The sequence below is a fragment of the Pelodiscus sinensis genome, chromosome 4, assembly GCF_052426305.1.
Source record: "Pelodiscus sinensis isolate ZL-2025 chromosome 4, ASM5242630v1, whole genome shotgun sequence".
NCBI lineage: Eukaryota > Metazoa > Chordata > Testudines > Trionychidae > Pelodiscus > Pelodiscus sinensis.
This window is the reverse complement of record NC_143055.1, coordinates 111,460,138-111,480,857: the sequence shown is the minus strand read 5'-3', so window position 1 is coordinate 111,480,857 and position 20,720 is coordinate 111,460,138. Positions and strand designations below refer to the sequence as shown.

Below are 20,720 nucleotides of genomic sequence, written 5' to 3'. Positions count from 1 at the left end.
TCACAAAGATGCTTGGCTGAGATTTTCACAGCCCTGGTAATAAGTTCTGGCACTCATAACAGCTAGCTGCTGCCATTATTCCTTGCTAAATTCACTCACTGGACAGACTGATAGGGGCTGCACAATCTCCCTCACCTCCCCCCCACAGAAACATCCTTCTAGCTGTCAGTCTCCTTGCTAACACCTGATAAAGAGAATCTTTTACAAATTCCTGCCACTCAGATCACTACTCTGGCCTTTTTATGACTCTTATAAACTAGATCTATGTTTTGGATTATGAGGGGGGTTTTTTGTTTTGTTTTGCTATGAAAAATTTGCTTTAGGGATGAAAATATACTGCACGATTCAGAATGCATTATGTCAGTTCATTGTGCATTCTGGCATCCAGGCCTCTAGACACAGACACGCGCACACACAATTCTGTCCTTACCTTTCTGAGGAAATTAACATGGCACTCCCCTTTCTGCACGGGTGGAGGGCACTGTGGAGGCACGCTGTATGCTTTGTGAGATCTGCTCTGCTCTGCTGCATATGAAATGGCTGATAAGAAACGGACCTCAATAAAACTGACCTCTTCGATCACATTGGTAATATCAAAGCTCTGCATCAGGAACAAGCAAAAGCAAAACTGATGTTTAGTTGTGATCTTATATAGATTGGAATATTTCTTTTAAATCCTACAGATATTAACTGAATATACTGGTGAACTAGTCTTTACAGGTTGCAGTACTGGAGGAAAAGAGAATTAGAAGACCCCTCAAACTGAAGGAAAAAGCACACTAAGTCCAACATGCAGCTCCTTCTGGGCAAGATCCTTAACCTCATTGCAGTCTACAGGTACCTGTAATCCAGTGTTTCCCAACTGGTGCTCCGCAGAACGCTGGGGTTCTGCAAAGTGAAAGTAAGGGTTCCACAAGAACCCGGCACTTCCCCGGCCCCGCTTAAAGAGACAGAGACAAACTGCGGCAGGACTCAGCATGTTTTTTGGGGGGGGGGGGTTTGGTTCAACATATCGTGGTGGGTCTTTTTTTGCTCAGAATCTAGGGGTTCCTTGAAATTCTTTCAAACTAAAAAGGATTCCGTGGCCAAATAAAATTGGGAAACACTGCTGTAATCTATTGCTGTCTACATAGCCCACAGAAGTGAGCCTCCCACTCCAAATTGACAGATTTGGGCTAGCAGGGCTCACACTAAAACTGTAAAAATAGCTATGCAAACAACACTTTGAAGATGTAGCTTGGGCTGTGAAGCATGGGGGTCTTCAGAGTCTGATCTTTGGTAGACTGAGTACTGAGCTGAACCTTATATAATCCTCTGCTCCAAGGTAGGCATTCAAGCAAGTAGTCAAGTCAACTACCAGATAAGCCTAGGATTATTGGGTAGCGAGTTGACTACTTGACTACTCGTATTCCACGCCCCCTTGCTGCCTCTGCCTTTTAAGCCGGCTCCCCCTAGCACCATCTCCGCAGTGCCATCTGCCCCTCCCTGTGTTGCTGCCTCTAGAAGAGGCGGCAGCGGGGGAGGGAGGGCCGGGGAAGAGGGGGGAAGGAAGAGGAGAAACTGCAGTGAAGCAGCCTCTGCCTGCAGTGGGCCTAGGATCACCACAAACACAGGCTGCTCTGCATCCTGTGGAGCAGCTCCCTGTCGGGACACCCCCCCCAGACAGTGACTGCTGCCAGAGCAGCCTTTGTCCACAGGGGGAGGTAGGCAGCTCCCTACTGGGACCCCCCCATGGACAGGGGCTGCTGGACCCAATGTGAGCCAGGACTGAGCAAGCCCAGTTCAGTCCCAGCTTGCGCTTGGTCCAAGCGCTACCCCCTGCTGCGGCTCTGCAGTTTAAATGTAGTAAGAGCCAGGCCGGTTCTTTCTACATTAAAAAATGCAGAGCCGCAGTGGTCCAGGACCAGGCACAAGCAGGGCACCTGGCCTGTGCACTTGTTTCCTATTGCATTTCAACTGCAGAGCCACAGCGGGAGTAGCTCCTGGACCTGGCGCAAGCCAGGACTGAGTGCCTTCCCTTATTAATCATGTAGTCAATACCAACTGTATCAGCTACACAATTAGCCAATTAGCCACCTCTTAACCTCCTTACTCTGTGGTGCAGTGTAGCTCCCTGTCTCTCCACTCCCTTCTCTAAAATATAGATACACTGGCATCTCTGCACTGAGCAAAGAACTCTCTCTGGGACTTATTTATTGACCTGTTGGACATCCCTACCTCCAAAAGTGGATGGACAGAAAGGCACATATTTAGTTTTAGAACTCTTATGCTCTCACCGGTATACTCACTCCTCAATTTAATTTCACCTGGTAAAACCAAGATTTCAGTTGGTTGATATGAGAGTTTTCTCCACCAGGAGTTTGAGGTTTCTTGAATTTCTACCAAGCATAAGTGCCTCTGCCCCTCTGCACAATCAGTAGCCATGGTCTTTGACCAGGCAGCAGACCACCACGCAACAAATTACACCATTTTCAATTTCCACAGTGTAGACTTACCACTAGTGTTTTACATATGGAGCCACTGAACTATCAGAGTCATGCATTCCTTGACTTCATCCTCAGCAGTTCAATTCTACTTTACACAATCACTTCACTAGGGATGTTGAAAATCGTGGTAAATGGTAATTGTGTATTTGCTAAAAAGCTTAGCAGTTCCATGGTTACATGCACGCCCACTCTGCAGTGCAAAGCTGCCTCAGGAGCGGGGCCACCAGCCCTTGCCCGCCCAGTTCTCAGGGAGAAGGCTTTGCTGTTCTGCCACAGAAAAGCTGCCTCCCCAGGAGCTGCCTAAGTTTAACCAAGGCCATTAAGTGATAAGCATTTAACTGATAAGTTGATGCTTAATTGATTAAACTCTCTACACTCCACAAAGCAGATGCTAGTAGGGGGCATACCAAAAAGAAGATACAGAAACAAATACTGAATAATAATACTTTGCAATTCTACCGCCTCTTCTATCTAAAAACTACTTTGATATCTTCGAACATTAACCAAAATGTCACAAGACCCCTGTGAAAGAGAAGAATTAATGTTCCTATTTCACAGATAGGGAACTGGGGCACAAAAAGGCTATGTTTTTCAGGTCACTCAACTTTGGGGCAAAGCTGGGAACCGAATCCATAGCTCCTAAATTCTATCTCTGTTCCTTAGCCATAAAACCCTTTTTTCTCTAAAGCTATGAAGGTAAATGTTGACTGTGACTACTCAGATCCCCATCCTGTCATACTGATATAGACTAGCACCAAAAAGACTACACATCAAAAGGCCTGGGAATTAGAAACTATATTAGAAAGAAAAGCAAGCAAGAAAGAAACTGCATACAAATATTTAGAGTAAGCTTTACACTGCATGCATTTACACTTCCACTTTCACATTCCAGGCATTCTAAGAAGCAAGACTCACATTATTAGGTAAATTGTTTCTATTGTGATACTTCTTGTAGATTATAACATGAAATGTTCTTCTCTAAGCCTGATCTTACTCCCACTGGAGAGCCAATGTATCTCCATTTCCCAGTAATCACATGGCTTTGTGTGGTTCTCAGATAAAGCCATTTCAAACCCTATGACATATTATCAAATCTAGTCTATACCATTTTAACCTAGACCAGTGGTGGGCAACCTATGCTAGTGAGTGGACCACAAGTGGCCCTCCATCTCAGTAGGCTGCAAGACTTCCATAACCAAGATGGTCTCCTGGGATAAGGTAATTTGGCTAATTGCATGGTATGCCAATTGAGTTGTAGCAGCGCTTTGATTGGATGCAGAGAGAGCACGTGGCTCTCATCGTCACTGTTGCATGAAATCAATACACTTGACTTCACCCGCCCTGGCTTTTCTTGTGTGTCACTTTAGTAATACCAGTAGGAATAAAACCTATGTGAACAGAAACCAGCAGAATCTGGCAACCTTGGCTGTGGGCAATGGTAAATAAAATGTCTTGTGGGCTACACATAGAACCCTGATGGGCTGCATGTGCCTGTGGGCCCCAGGTGCCCATCATTACTCTGGACTGAACACACTAAAGGTATTACTATGTACTTGTCTAGGTACAAATTGCTTGGCAGAAAAGTGCTTTAAGAATTGTAGAACTGTAGAATTGCCATTAGAAATACCAGTATTACTCACATATCTGTTGAACATGTTGTCCGTTCTCCCAACAGAGACATTATTGATCAGGATTTGCGCTACTGTATCTATTCCCTCGAAAACCAAATTCACTTTCTGCCATTTGCTATGAATGATGACACAGGAACGTAAAATTATTAGGGTACTTTGAAATCCATGTCCCCAATACCCTGAATAGCAGCTGTTTTGATGAGCTTTTGTCAGTGTAGCCATCTTTATCATTTCAAATTAAAATGATAGATGATACAGATCAGTCTCACAATAAAGCACAACATCCCATGTCCAATCGCTATCAGATGTGTTGCTGTCTGCTTCATACTAGCTTTATTATTGCCCTTCAGCAGCTAGCAACTTGTATATCATTTTTGACAATAGGGAAAAAAGTCTTGAAAAAAGAACAAGGAACCCACATAGCAACAGGTTGTTTGAAGCTTATATTCCATTACAGAATTTAGTTTATTTCATCTGAAAAGTAGTACAGTAAAACTCCATTAGTCCGGCATCCAATGCTCCGGGACTCCTGATGGTCCAGCACCATCAGGAACCCGGAAGTGCTAGGGCAGCTGAACAGGCTTCCCCCATTCAGCTGCTGCTGAAACTGACCAGCGGCTGAATCGGGGAAGCCGGGAGCAGAGCAGCTGGGGTGCTGCTGGGTTGGTCTCGTAGCGCTGCCCCTCGGGGCTGCGGGACCAACCTGGCACCACCCCAGCTGCTCTTGGGGACGCCTGGTGCAGAGCAGCTGGAGTGCTGCCGGGTTGGTCCCTCAGCGCCAAAGGACGGCGCTGCGGGACCAACCCTGCAGGACCCCAGCTGCTCTGCCCCAGGGGTCCCCAAGTCAGCCGCTGCTGAAACAGATCAGCGGCTGATTCCAGGAAGCCCCGGGCAGAGCAGTTCTGCCCCGGGCTTCCTGGAATCAGCCGCTGATCTGTTTCAGCAGCGGCTGAATCAGGGACCTCTGGGGCAGAGAAGCTGGGGTCCTGCAGGGTTGGTCCCGCAGCGCCGTCCTTTGGCGCTGAGGGACCAACCCGGCAGCACTCCAGCTGCTCTGCACCAGGCGTCCCCAAGAGCAGCTGCGGTGCTGCCGGGTTGGTCCCGCAGCCCCGAGGGGCAGCGCTACGGGACCAATCCGGCAGCACCCCAGCTGCTCTATTGCAGGCATCCCCGATTCAGCTGCTGCTGAAACTGACCAGCAGCGGCTGAATCGGGGACGCCTGGGGCAGAGCCAGACTATCGTAAGGGGGGGGCTATGAGAGGTCTGGGGTGGCATCCCCTCCCACCTCACTCCAGACCCCTCATAGCCCCCCCTTCTGATAGTCCGGCATATCTGATAATCCGGCACCCCCTGGGTCCTAAAGGTGCCGGATTATTGGAAGTTTACTGTATGTAGATTTGGGGCTGACTGCTTAACAAGCAATCTGCATGGAAGATAGCATAAAGCTGTTCTTCTTTCATACCTGACATCAAAAGGGGCTTTGAATGTTCTGCTGTATGTCCAATTATCCAAGGAGATCCATCTGAAGGCCAGGTCATTAAACCTATAGTAAGGATCCTATTGATAGATGAACAAAAAAATGCAATGTTAAACAAATAAAATGAATTCTGCTATCTAGTATTTAGTAAAAATGCATTTATTTAGGTTAACGTGTAACCACTGAAAATTTCAGCAGAGGTTAACCAATGCACATGTTTACACTTTCATATCCCTTGTACCTAGTTGGGGAGTACATTCTCTTTCAGATATTCTGCAAGTGCACAATCCAATTATTTTATTCGCTTAGTTTTAGAAGCACAGATTTTTCTCACACTTCTGAAGTGATATGTGAAAGCAACAGCTTTAGAACATTTTGACATTAACGATATATAGGTCAAATCCTGCTTGCTGTACTCATGTTTAGAAGGAGAGCACGATTTTGCCCTTATAATGGAAAACTGCTGGGTTAAAAACAGAGCCAACAGAGGTAGCAATTCTAAAGAAGAGAGACAGCAGCAGAACCACCACCACAAGGGGTGTCAAAGTCATATAAGGACCAGGGAAAGAGATTCTTCAAATCTCTAGAAACTATTGTGAACAAACCAGTATAGTTTTAAATAACAACAATGTCCCCATAGATCTTGACTAGTCACTCCTGATATCATAGGAAGTTATTACATGGTTATTTTAGGGGAAGGAAAAAATGGAAACACATTTTGGTTGGTTGAGTAAAATTTAAACCTTTATCTTCATTCTTCTCCCCCCAAAAGAGAGTCAGTTATGTGAGAACCTCACTGTATTGTAGAGATGCTAAATTTTGATTAATCAGCTAATCAAATAGTCGATGGAATTGCCATCACCTACTCGATTAGTCGATAAGGGGGAGGTGGAGTGCTCGTTATCCCAGCTGCGCCTCTGCCCACGGGGCTCTTGCTACATTTCAAAGGCAGAGGTGCGGCAGTCGTGCCGTTTCCCCGCTGTGCCTCTGCTTATTGGGTAGTCAACTAGTCGCTTAAATCCCTACTGCATTGATAACAAACATGCTATTTTCCTTTTCGCTGTTCTGCCCATGCAAGAATTATAAGCACACTCCTTTCACGCTCCCTTTTGTTTGATATTCCTTTCCTCACGTCAGGTCTGCAAGCGGGTGTATGGACTTGATATTCCACCACTTTGCACTTTGTATAGCCACTTACAGCTAGGAAAAGTGAACATGGGTGATGAAGTCTGACTCTTTGGTCACATTTTACCCCCACTTTGCACAGATATAGACAGTAATGCAGAGTCAAGTCTACTTGTCAGTAAAACAGGAAGCACACCGCATAACAATGGCCATGTAGAAATAACGACGATATACCAATGGCCCAATCCTACAACCCTTACTCCTGCAAATAGCCCCACTGAAGTCTGTGGAACTACCCACATGAACTAATGTAACAGTTGAGGAGTGGAACCCAGCTAATAAAATCTCACTGTGGTGTCTAAACATGAGAAAGATGTGTCTGACAGTCCAGTGTGTATATTAGAGGCATTTGTTGAGACAACATCTCATCTTTCTCCAGCAATTTTTCCATCAAATTAGTTTCCCAAAACAAATAGCTGTAGATTCTGCTGATATACTTTACCCAATGCTTAGCTGGAAAGAGCACAGCAGCACTGAGATTCACTGTGTAACATTAGCTGCTTTCTGGAATGTTACGAGTTATTCCTGGGGCCTGGTTTCCCAGATTCAAAAGTGGAAGAAAATTTGGTCAGTCCTTTTATTTTCCTTGCTGCATCTCATTTTTCTCACTTCATCTGTCAGTATAAATGTTAGTAGTCCTTCTGCACTCCAATTTCTTTGAAGGGGTTCTTCTTGTATCTTGGATTCTTTTTACAACATATAGAACTAGATTGTGTGATTTACACATAGTCTTGCATAGGGCACAGAAGAGAGTCAATCACAGTGCCTGAGGGAACACAGTAATGTCTCATGTAACACATTATCTTCTGGTGCTCTCCAGCAACACACACACTACTTCATGGGCCTATGCAGAGAGTAGCACATGGCTCTGCCTCCTCACTAATCTGTCAGACAATCTTTTTGCCAGGGCAAGTAATTAACAAGCAAGAACTGCTATTGTAATTGGCCCTTGTGCGGGTCATACACGTGTAGAGACCTTCTCCTGTAGCACTTTCCCAATTATAATTTGGCTCTAGTGAGAAGGATGCATATGCATGTGCCCAAGGGACATGTGTTACAGTTTTCAAATGGGAAAGAACAGCAAGCAGGCATTTGAGGAAGACTATTAGACTTAAACACTTCTGATTAAAATTCAAATCAGTACCATTCTGTTATTCATCGCTTTCTCGTCTTTAAAGGGGCAACAAATTGAAATAACATGACACACACAAAACTACCCCCTTACCTGTGCACTGACACCATCTGATATTCCAAAAACATTTCAAAACCTTGGAGTCTGGTCACTTTCTTGAAATAAATAGCCATAGGAAATGCCCTCTTCAATATCTGGACTTGGGTCTGCTTAAGCAGAAAGATGGAGGAAGACAGGATGGGACAGGGAGTTTGTGCATAACTTTCTTCCCCCAAAGATCTACTTGGTATCTAAAAAGTGTTATCCAAAAAAAGATGCCAGGTCGCAGTAGTTGGTTTGTAGCCCCCACTCCACGCTCTTCCATGGAATCTCCAGGAAGAGGAAGTGCTGGCTGATTGGGGCTAGAGAACCAATCCTTGAGGGGCCCAGAGACAGGGGAAAATCCTATGTTTATTCAGGTGGAAGGGAGAAGATCTTGTTGGCAAGGACTCTTCCCACAGGTATTTCTAGAGGAGAGGATGATCAGACCTTCAAGCTATTTTTCAATTAAGCAGTTTGTTGTCTTTCTGCACGTCTCAGTTTACTCAAACCAAACTGGTCTGTGGTGTTAATTAGCCACACAATGCTGCCGACCATGCTGCTCTGCAGGTAGCTCAAAACATTTCCCTGTACATTCAAGATACAGTACATTCAAGAACACTGAAAAAGGTTCACACACATTGAAGGCTCAATTCAGCACAAATTATGTATTAATTGCTCAGATCTAGTTGCAGACACACCCGGGGAGGTTTATAGCTGAGTAGTCTGGTTTTAATTTTATTTAGTTTACATTGCAGGAAGCTATTTCTATTATTGGCTTTTGTAAAACCTTTAACAAAAAATAAAGCCTGGACCAAAACAACATGGCAATGATCCCATCAACTGCAGGAGCATATGTAGTAAACTTCCGACTTTTTCATGCAATTTCATGAGAGAGAGTATTTGTATGTGTATCTATGTGTGGTCTGAAGCTTGACACCACCAATGTCACTTTCTAGATTGTTTAAACATGCTTCCGTTTTGTTTAGTTTTCTGTCTAGAGCAGCAATTAGCAGCTCAAGATTATTTCATTCATTCAAAATTTCTTTCCATGATCAATCCTGCCCCATTGCTTTGGTTGATAGCATCATGCCACAAGCCTGAGAAAACCCACAGTAAAAAAACTTGATGGCTCAGGACACAGAACCAGATGACTCTAAACCAATAGTCTGAATCTAGCTCCATTTGATAGTGACCAAAGATTGCTACCATTGGATGACTCTCTCTCATGAGTGAAGAGTACCAGGAAGAGAAATCTCTCTCCTGTAACTCCTCTTCATACCTGGAGATAGGCTAAGGAGCAGGTGAAGGGATAGCTGTTCTGCTTGTTGGCCCTGAGGATCCCTCAGTGCTGAGCAAAGACAACTGGCACCAAGGGAGATTGCTAGGTCCCTGTGGTGTAGAAAGTATGGCAGAGCTTCTAGTTTCTGTGGCATCATGCTACTGGTACAGGTGCTGCCAGTGCAGTGACCATTTTGTGGTCGGCCTTGGTCAAGATGGTCAGTGCCATTCTTGGTCTGTCCCATCAGGGCTTCCAACTGAGTTGGTGCCAGTGGCGGCGGCATGCCAGAGGCACTGGTCTGGCTGCTGAATCCACATTGGAGTGGTCGGTGCTGTGGCGGAGGAGTGGTGGTTCAACTCCATGCCAGTACGGTAGAGCCTGGTAGAGGGCCACGGAGGAGAGGTGCCTAGAGTGTCAAAAGTACTAACTTTAGTCAAGCTCGGCACCTAGGACAGCGACCACAGTAGGGACCTTTTCTGAGTGTCCCTATGAGGGGAGGTCACTGCGGAGAAGGCTGAAGGGTTTTTTCTACCAAAATCATCTTCAGATGGAGGCCTTTGTCACGCCACGCCCTGGCTTTCAGGTTGCTACAGTGCACACACTTTTGAGAGCTATGAGTCTCCCCCAAAGACCGGACACAATGAGTGACTATCGGAGATGGGCATTACTTCCTGGCAAGCGTCACAGCATTTAAATGTGGGCAAACTAGACATCGTGGCTGTTAGAACCCCCCAATAGGAAAAGGGTTGAAAAGCTAACAATTAAACAAAGTTGGCTTTTTTGGGAAGAACAGTATCTAACGACATAAATTAAATTACTAAACTACAACTAATCTACATATTTCTATAGAGAAAAAACAAAAAGGCAGCACTGTTACTGAACTCCACAGCAGCCAAGGAGGGTTGAGAAGGAAATGAACAGGTTGGGTTGTACGTACTCCAGGAGATGACTACCGTGCACTCCTCTCCCCCAAACAAACTCTAAAGCCAAAAGTCTCTGATCTGTAGCCCAAGGACAGACCGTCACCTGAGGTGGAGTACCCAGAGGGACACTATTCAAAGAAGAACTGGACATTTGTATTAGTAAATTATTTTCCTCAAGGACTGCCATTTATTGCCTAGCAAAATGAGGTGCTGGTCCATGATTAGGGCTCCTAGGCAGTCCAGTAATATAAATAATAACTAATAATAGAACCTTTTTGGGTGGCTCTCAAAAATATCAGCAATGAGAAAATGTCAAATGCAACAATGTAGACAAACTGGTAATTACATTCCTGGTAAAGATAGACTTAATTTTCAGAACGGCACATATGATGCTTGTGACATATAGACACTTCAGCTCAGTTATTAATGGAATTCTCGGCACTATAATGCTCTACAAATCAGAGAAGTAGCTAATATAAAAAAAAACAGCCACCCTATTTAAAGGCAAATAGCTGGTAAGAAAAATCTATCTACAAGATCTCTGTCCATTAGTGCCAAAAATTCTATAGGAATCACCTACCAGCAGAAACAGCATCATATAATATTTGGAGTACATTTTGCCTGGTTGAATAATAACTAAAGTATATTTGGTTGACTATTCTCTTTAAATGTGACAACAAAGGACAAGAGGGGAAAGGAATAAGAAAGAAAGAAAACAATCCAAGGCCAAGTATTTTCAAAACGTAGGTACCTAAAGTTAAGTTCTTAAATCCATATTTGGACACCCTAAAAGAGGGGACAGGAACCTTTTTGGATCAGGGGCTGCTGACCCATAGAAAAATCAGTTGAGAAGAAAAAACCCCATACTCCCTCATTGATGTGGCCCCCAACTGAGGAGAAAGACACTCCCCACATTCCCGTCACACAGCAGGGACTAGTGGGGCCCAAGCTAGTAGACTGTGTATGCCAGCTCTGCAGTGGGGTGGCAGGAGGGCTGGAGCACCAGCGCAGGCTTCCCAATACTGAAGGGGGGAGCCCGAGAACCTCAGAGGCCAGATCCAGGCAAGCCACTGGCTGAATCCGGCCCCCAGCCCTTAGGTTTTCCATTACCACTTAAAGAATGACCTGATTTTTAGAGACCATGAGTACCAATTAGTGTCATGGAACTGAGTAGCAGCTAGTCAGCACCTTTGAAAATCACCCTAGTTCTTTCGTACAGTAGCATTCAGACCGTACAAATTTTTGGGGTGACCTTTGTAAAATTTTAATTGCGGGTCACAATGAATGGATCACATCAAAAGTGAGCTCCATTTCTTCCAGATGGCTCAAAAAATTTCCTCTCCCCCAACCAAAATAGGCCATTTTAAAATGTCCACATAAGGGTTTTCACAAATGTAACTGAATACATGCAAATCTGTGTGAAAACAAGCCATAAGGCTCTGACTGACTCTGAAGGCTGACAGGCCTCCCCATAGATACAGGATTCTGTCCTTCATGAGCTTCCACTTCCAGTTCAAAACGGAAAGTATTGGCCCATTTTTGCAGTTAAATTAGAGACCACACATTCTCATTTCAAAACAGGCAGTTAAACCGTTGAGTCTTCCATTACAACAGTACCTTACACGTGTGGGTCAGTGCACTCCTGGTAGCTTGCAGGTGGCTGTACCAGCAGAAATAAGAGTCAATTGCACACTCCCATTTGGGGGACAGAAGCAATTTGTTTGGTGTTAGTGTCCTCAGGCCTGCTTCTGCTCTGAATGGATGAGAAGGTGGTTTTGCCACTGATTTTACAGATCAAGAAATAGATCCCATTGCTACAGAAAAGGGGCTTCCCTAAACCCGAGAGCGCAAAGAAGCAGAAAGGCGGCTACAAAAGCCCAAGTTGCAGTGACTCTGAAAATCGATCGATCTGAGCAATGCTCTAAAAGCAGCCCAGCCGAGACGTTTGTGCTGGTGGCCTTTGGCGAGCGTTTTTGCATTCCGCCCAGGCTGGGCCGGCGGCTACGCGCAACCGGGTCCAATCTGGGCTACCGAGAGGCGGCTGCACTTCAGGGGGGCTGCACCCTGCAAGACCGGGCAACCTCTGGCATTCGAGATGCGGAGCGAAGGTGAAACCCTGCCGCCGCCGCAGCCCCCGAGACTGCTACTAGAAGGGGAGGCTCTCGCCCCAGCAGTCGCGAGGGCAGCTAGACAGAGGGACACACCCGCCGCGGGGCAGACTCGGCGGGCTCCCCGCGCTCGGGGTGGCGGCCCCGGCGAGGCGAGCTCCGTGGCCCGGCTTGCATACAGTACCTGGATGCGGCCCTGGCGCAGCAGGGCCGTGTGGACGCAGCCGGGCACAGCCCCTTGCAGCCCCACCGAGCCGTTCCCGTTGCTCAGCCACCAGCGCCCTTGCAGGCTGAGCACCGCCGGGCCGGGGGGGCTGCCACACAACGCCCCCGGCGCCCCGCAGGCCGCCAGCAGCGCCAGCAGCAGCAGCAGCATCGCGGAAGCTACCGCGGGGCCGCCTCCAGGCGCTGAAGCTCGCGGGTCTCCGCCTTCTCCCCGCAGCCCCCTCGGCCCGGTCCGCCGCTGGGAGCAGGGCGCCGCCGCCTCTGCAGGCCGCCGCACCCGGGAAGCGAGACTTTTCCCCACCCCCGGGCGCGGGGGGAAGGGAGCGAGGAGCCGCCCTCTGGGACCGACCCGCTGGCTAGGGGGTTACTGCACTTGGCAGCCAGGCGGCGGCCCTCGCCCGAGCACGCGCTGTGTGTGTGTTTTACTCCGCGTGATGCTTCGGAGTTACCGACCTTGGGGCAGGGTTGGTGACACTCGGAAATGTGCAGAGCCTGGCCCATCATTTCCCGCCCCTGCTGCCATAGTACAAGGGCAGGGACTCTGCCTGACCTCCCTTTCTTTTGCCTCTAAAGATGATGCCATGCAGGTGAGGTGTGGACCAAGCGTAACCAATAGGCAGACTACACCCAGCGCCATTCTTTCTAGTGCAAGTTAAGGTAGATAAGCTACAAAATACATAATCTTTCATAAAAATCCCATGAGTTTAAGGGATGACAGGTTAGTGAGTCTTCGTTGAAAAACCCTCCCAGAAAAGCGAAGGGTCATTCCAGTCATTACACACCAGCCAACATTACTTCTGTAGCAGAAACAGTGGTTGAAACAGTGATTATTAAGGAAAATAAATGAGGCCCCAGGCAGGGAGATAGATGTAAAGACCTGATGAAGTCCCTTTTAGTTCCAGTAGTCTATTGTTCTATGCTTCTGTGAATAAAGGCGAAATCAGCATGGCTTTTCTAACAGAAAGCCCTCTCCTTTATATAAACTATACCATAAAGAATTCTAGTAAATTTTTGCAGGAATGGAAGAGTCATGAATCAGAAATTGACAAACTTAAAATAGGAACAAATTACAGTACCCATTTTTCCTCCACAGGAAGACACACTGCTATCTCTCAAGTTTTCATACTCAGATGAGTATTATTCTGCACATTTCACAGTAGTCCAGAAAAAGCTAGTAAAGGTTGCAAAAAATATTAAGTTACTTAAGACTTTAGTAAATTGAGATTTTTTTTAAAAAAAAGTTACCTAACAGACTTCCTGTCTCCATTTTCCCCCATTTAAAAATAGGATAAATAGGACAAGCTCATCCTTGGACCAGCAGAGACAGGAAAGGAGGATAACTAAGCCTCCTTTTTTAGGGGCATCTAGCCTGTTTGGTTCCTGGACCAGGCTATGTCAGTCCACACCTAATGCCAGCTCTGGCTTGTATGCTTGCTTCAGTGTCCTGGGTGGACTACTGCAAAGGCAGAGTTGCCAACACATCTTGCCCCTATCTTGCCTCTGGCCTGTCCCTGACCCACTGGCAGCAATGCAGAGTTGTCCTCTTCCACAGCAGGCATATGGTCCTTCTCTTGTTGGTCTTCTGCTGTTGCTCTTGCAAGGGACCCAAACTGGCATAGAAGGGCTGCAGGCAACTGTGAATCAAAGCTACTGCTTTCACTGGCCCAGAGGGGGTTTGCGCTGGTCCTCTGCACTAGGAAGATTCACATGACAAATTTACTGTGTTGACTGACACTCTCAGATAGACAAAGTCATAGTATGTGAAATATATTGTTAAAATTCAACAGAATCCCTTTCAAAGTGTACAAACAAAAGGCACTTAAACTATAAAAACTCTACAGATAATTATAGTCAGTACTGTGACTTCCAATTCATTCAGGCTACTGTATTTCTATTGAGTCATGACTCAGTAGAATGCTGCTCAGCAGAGATACTAGCAATTTAAAGGAAAACTTCCACTGTATGCACTCAGCTATGAACAGACAAGGAAGCATTTTTTGCAAACTGCCAATTTCTTTCTGCTGAAAGTGTCTTCCTTCTAAGATGCAGTTTAGAATGAAATTGAAGGTGCTAGTGTCAGTGTCAAATCATGAAAGAATTTAAAACAAATGTGACTGGTAATTGGGAATGGTTTAAGAATATTTTACTAGATGCCACAATGGAGAAAGAATTGGTTAAAAAAAAACCCTGGTTTAGAGAGAGAATGAAGACAACAAAACAAAATAAAAAATGGAAAGCTGATAGCAATAAATATAAATCAGAAGCTAAGGCTTGTAGAAAATAGATATGGGAAGCAAAGGGACACGAGAAACCTGTGGCCAGTGGAGTTAAGAACAATAAGGAGATATAGTATATTATGAACAAAAAGTACTCTTAACAAGAGGATTGATCTAGCTTAAAATTGTAAAATCGATACAGAAAAGGCAAGCATATTCAGTAACTATTTCTGGCTATGTCTAGACTATGGAGTTTTTTCAGGATACTGTCCCAGAAGAACGCTGCCGCGTCAAGGGAACGCATCTGCTCTGCTGACTTTTTTTGCAGAAGAGCAGATAGGACTTCCGAAAGAGCCTCTCATATTTATGAAATTTGGAAGGCTTTTCCAAAATTTGGCCCAGTGTAGACAGGTCAAATTTCGGAAAAGCCTCTTCCGTAAAAACAATCAGAAAACATTACGCAAATTGCGAAGTGCAATTTGAGAATCTTTTTTTGAACCCCCCCCCCCCGCAGTCTAGACCTAGCCTCTGTTGCATGTTTGGGGTAAAACACAATGTAGTCATATCATATAATATTCTTTCTGTACCACTAGTAGCCATGAGGCTATTAAACAACAGTTATTGAAGTTAGACATTTCAAAATCTGCAGATCCAGATAAAAGTTATCTATGAGTTTTAAAAGAGCTGACTGGGAAGCTCTCTACATGAGTGGTTCCCAACTGGCAAACTCATTCAAAAACTTTTGGCAGACCAGCACTGAAATATTTGCTTATGCATTATGGTAGTTACATTTGAGCAGTCACGTGTTATTTTGCTGTGCATCTGTACCCACCCAATGAATAACCCACCACTTCTCCAAGTTTGCTCACTTTATGAGGGCATTCATCTTCCTTCGCCTCCCTCCTGCCTCATTTCCCTTCACCTCAGGAAACACCCACCCAATGCCTGGACACTGGCCCCCAAGCTGTCCTCACTCCCACCTCTAGCCCCTCAGCGTTGCCCAGGGTGAGGCCAATCCCTGAGATTGGCACCAAGCCCTTGTGCACCTGGCTGCCCGGCCCATGGCCCCACACTGTCACTTATTGGCCAGGGTGGCTGAGTGCTCCAGGGTCTGCTGGAAGAGGAAGCAGAAGAACAACTTGTTATCATGGCTGCCCGAGCTCACCGGGATCACTCTGATGGGGCTGGTGCTCTCACCCATCCTCCCCTCCCCCCACTTCACGGGGCAGGTGGAGGCGCTGCCGCCACCACCACTCCCTCTTGCCTCTCAGCTCCCTGCATGAGACTTAACATTCATTTTCAGCATCTCTTAGAAGATTGGGGAAATTCCAGAAGACTGAAACAAGTTAATGCTATGCCAATATTTTAAAAGGGGATGATTCAGGCAATTATAAGCCTGTCAGTCTGATATTGATCCTAGACAAGATAATGAAGCAGCTGATATGAGATTAAAATAAAGAATTGAAGACAGGTAATATAATAAATGCCAATCAATTTATGGAAAATAGATTCTGTGAAACTGATTTTTTATGAGATTACAAATTTAGCTGCTAAAAATAATAGTGTTGACATAATATACATAGACTTCTAAGGCATTTGATTTTGTACTACATACCATTTTGATTAATAATTAGAATGGTATAAAATTAACATGGCACACATTAATTTAAAGCTGTTTACAGTTACAATTTGAGACCTATCAGTTAAACAGGGAATCATCATTGAGCAGGTGTATTTCCAGTGGGATCCCACAGGGATCTGTTCTGGGCCCTACATATCTAACATTTTTATTAATGACTTGGAAGAAAACACAAGATCATTCCAGATGAAGTTTGCCAATGACACAACAAATTGGGGGAATGGTAAATGACAGACCACTGATATAGAGTGATCTGAACCACTTGATAAGCTAGATGCAAGCAAACAATATTCATTTTAATATGGCTAACTGTAAATCTATAAATCTAGGAGAAAAATTTAGTTCATACTTACAGAAGGGGGAATCTATCCTAGGAAGGAAGCAGTGACTGAAAAAGATCTGAGAGTAGAGGTGGTTAATCAGCTGAATATGAGCTCCCAGTGTGACTCTGTGGCCAAAAGAGCCAATGCAATCCTTGGATGCATACACAGCAGTGCTACTCAACATGCAGCCCATGAGACACATGTGGTCCACAGTGCGGTCTGGGTTTATGTGGGGCTCAACATGCGGCCTGTGGGTAGGATCCTTTGAACATGGCCTCTGCTGGGAACACATTCCACAATGGCAAGGCATCTCCCAGGCGGGGTGAGTATTGAAAGACACAAGCGGATGGGCTGGCTGGAACAGACTGGTACAGGGAGGAGGTACCAGAAGCACCGGGGCATTGTGGAAAGTGCTTTGTATTCATGCCCGTCAGTGTGAAAGAAGCTGTTTGCATATATATGCAACCACACTTATATTGCGGCCCTCTGCATGTGCTGAGAGTATCATTGAGGGCCCCCAGGGCTTCGAAAGTTTTGTAGCCCTGATATACAAGAATCTCAAGTCTGAATAAAGAAGTTTTGCCTCTGTATTTGAAACTGGTGTGACAACTGCTGAAATACCGTGTCCAGTTCTTGGGGCCACAATTCAAGGATATTGATAAATTGCAGAGGCCTCAGAAAAACATGAGTATGATTAAAGGATGAGAAATTATGTTTTATAAGGATAAACTCAAAGAGCTCAGTCTATTTAGCTTAAAGAGAAGATTAACAGTCTACAATTGCCTACATGGGAAACAAATAATTAATAAAGAGCTCTTCAGTCTACTAGAGGAAGGCTAAAACACGATCCAGTGGCTGGAAGTATAGAAACTAGACACATTCAGACAAAGCAAGGCTTAAAATTTGTTAATACTTGATAAGCTAGATGCAAGCAAACAATAATAAAATTAACAATTGGAACTTAAGGTATGTGATATAGTCTCCATCCCTTATAATTAAGATCAAGACTCGATGTTTTTCTAAAAGATATGCTCAGGGATTATTTGTGGGGAAGTTCAATGGTTTATGTTATATAGACTAGATAATCACAATGGTCCCTTCTTGACTTGGAATTGATGAACAATATCTTTGTCCTCCATTCCCACCCCAGTATGTGTTTCTCACACTTGTGCACTGTCTAAAATCTGTGTACGAGAGAACATGGAAACAGGTTTTTATATCTGTAAATCTTCTGCATATCTTTTGAACTGAATAGTTAATAAAAATATCAATAATGACTATGCATTATAATGCAGTTCTTTGGCATTATGAATTCAAGTCAAGTAAATGCTCAAATTAAGTACAGCCAGTCTGATTGTCAAGTGGCAACATGTTATTGCAGCTGCTATGGAACACTGAATTAGGAAGTGAAGTGCAGGTGAACAAGGACTAGGAACACTATAGAATTTCTTTAGCACTCTGCCTTTAACTCAACCATCTTAGCACATATTAAAGTCTCTGCTGCATTGTTTATATTAGACAGAACACATTTGCTAATACATTCAAACAGACACACTTTTATGGTTTAGTGTAGTGAAGTTTCTCAGCCTTTTCAGGTTGGTTCCCCTTTACTAAAATTAAAGTTTTGCAACATCCTTTCAGCTATGATAAAAATAGGAGAAGAAAAGTATCAGTGTTAACTGTATATAATGTATTTGTATGTGTATTTTGAGAGGTCAACAGAGAATCTGTTAAGAGAATGTATGCACAAAAGCAATGGAGCAAAATTTTAATGAAATTAACAGCAACCACAAATGACCCTCAATTGGGTTGCAACCCACCCCTTTTGTCACTTTCAGAATAGTCTGATTTGTGTGGATTAATTCAGTGCTGGGCTTTCAGGAGGAACGAACACAAAGAATATAGAAGGACCTAATCCTGGGTCACTTCTTCCCAAAAAACAAAAATAAAATCAAGAACTGGTCAGAGTGATTGTAACCAACAACATATTATAGGATTTAACCACTTATTACCATATAGTATACAAGTGTTTGACTGAGGTCCATTGATCAAAATCATAGAATTGGAAGACACCTTTTATAGTCATCCCATCCCTCCCGGTCATCAGCATAGTACTGGATGAAATTACATTTTCTGATGTTTTGTCCATCTAGTTTTCAATTAGCCAAATAATGTGGCTTTCACCCACTTCCTTGAGGAGAATATTTCACAGTCACATATCTGGCTCTCAGGAAGAAAGGAATGTATCAGTGTTTCTACAGACTGAATATACTCAGGATGATCAGGACTGATCATGAAACTATAATCCTAGAATAAACTGAAGTATCTGTGTAATGTTGATTAGTGTACTAAAAAGGCAGCACTCTTATATGGCATATTAGAACAGTTTCAAAAGTAGGAAAAACAATCCCAATATTTTTTTCCTATGCAAAGTACAGCAGTAGCTGATGTGATATCGCAAAAGGCCAGATTTGGATACCTTTACTTATGTGACTAGTACCTTACTCCTCCATTTGACAATACTACTGACCTCAGGGGACTGGTTGGAGTAAGGGGCTACTCAACATGAGTGATACTTGAATCCGAGATGTTGCTGGACTGTGACGTACAAGCCATACTGAACCATCTTGCATCTGAACCCATTTCAGTTCACTCCAGAGGTTAAAGGAAATGAACATGTGGATTCAGCCACATCTTAGCAAACATGTATTTTGTGTGTGTTCACATAAAAAGTGCATCAACTGAAATGGCAAGGGACTACAACTCATGGTTCAGTAATGAGATTAGAGCTTTTCATCTCTAACCTGCTGTTTCTGCTCCAGCCCATGTCAGTAATAACTAAAAGCTATCCTCTAATGGTTGTTCAGTAACCTATGTTCAATAGTTCTGGTGGTCACAATCCAGTTCCCAGTGGGCAAGATTCCATATGGCTGAAAAGGCTGTCACAACAACCGTTTCAGCAACCTGAGCAAGAGCCAAGGTCCAAATCCTAGGTGTTGAGTTCCTTCATTTAGTTGGTTCAAGTTCCTTGCAGAATCCTATGTTAAACGAGTACTTATCTCACTCCTAGAGGTTAAATCTACAAGGCCAGATGCATTGATGATATAGAAATCATGTTCTATATCTGCCCAAGCTCACCCCGTTCTAAAGATGAATAGTGGAAATATGTCTTCAGCACTGACATTTTCCTTATGTACCAAATTCACAAGCAGGGTTTACAGGAAACTGAGTTTTGACTCCAGTACAGTACAACTGCAAGGTTTTTTGGTTTTGTTTTAAGTTGTTCAGCAAGTCATGTGGTAGTTGTTCCCGGTAAGAAGGAAATTACATTTTAAAATATATTACTGTACTTCTGAGTTTTGTCTTCTTCTTCTTCCTTTGTGTAAGCTAATGCTGCACAAAGAAAATCCATTTCTAGAATTAATTATGCTGAGAACATGCCATTTCTTTGTTCAAGATTTATAATTAAGTTATAGATCATGCCATGCCTTAAAGTTTAAACTCTTATGGCACAATAAGAGATAATACTACAAACTCCTGTACCTAGAGAAAGAGGATCTTTTTAAATGGACACTATTCTTTTGGTTTTTTTTTTAAACTGTTGTTTTGTTCTCTGCTCTTTCCTTTTCTATAATGCCACAAATGTTGGATTTTACAATGTTAGTTTTATAAGACTTTTGGTCAATAGATATTTTTCATCAATTCTGAGACAAAAAGCCCATAGGCACTTTCTATTGCACTGAAAAACATTCAGAATAATAGATTAACATAGCATAATTTGAGCCAAGATCTTTTGTTCTAGAGCAGTCTCTATTATCATTAACAATCTATAGACTCCTTGTGCTATATCATTAATGTTAGAAAGGGGTAAAAATTCAACCCGATGCAAGAGGTCCACACAATGCATACAGCACCAGATAGAGGCATGTCTAGCTTAGGGATTTTTGTATTGATGTGGGGGCAGCACTGATGCAAGCTCCCATAACAATGTGCTATAAGGCTGTGAAGTGGAAC

General features: G+C 44.0%; 1 protein-coding gene across 3 annotated transcripts in view; it reads right to left on the bottom strand.

Moving 5' to 3' along the window:
* The window catches only part of MANBA (mannosidase beta), a 57,634-nt gene extending 44,344 nt beyond the window's left edge, over window positions 1-13,290 (bottom strand). The window contains exons 1-4 of one of the 3 annotated variants that reach the window (XM_075929670.2): window positions 12,488-13,290; window positions 5,581-5,675; window positions 4,127-4,232; window positions 431-601 (exon numbers count right to left, since the gene is read on the bottom strand). In XM_075929670.2, coding sequence (XP_075785785.2) covers window positions 431-601; window positions 4,127-4,232; window positions 5,581-5,675; window positions 12,488-12,679 — 564 coding nt within the window. In that variant the 5' untranslated portion in view covers window positions 12,680-13,290. Of the gene's footprint in view, window positions 1-430; window positions 602-4,126; window positions 4,233-5,580; window positions 5,676-7,222; window positions 7,965-8,005; window positions 11,786-12,487 lie in introns of those variants that run through there. The other 2 variants (XM_075929671.2, XM_075929672.2) reach the window with 2 other exon arrangements.
* Between the last annotated feature and the right edge of the window lie 7,430 nt (window positions 13,291-20,720).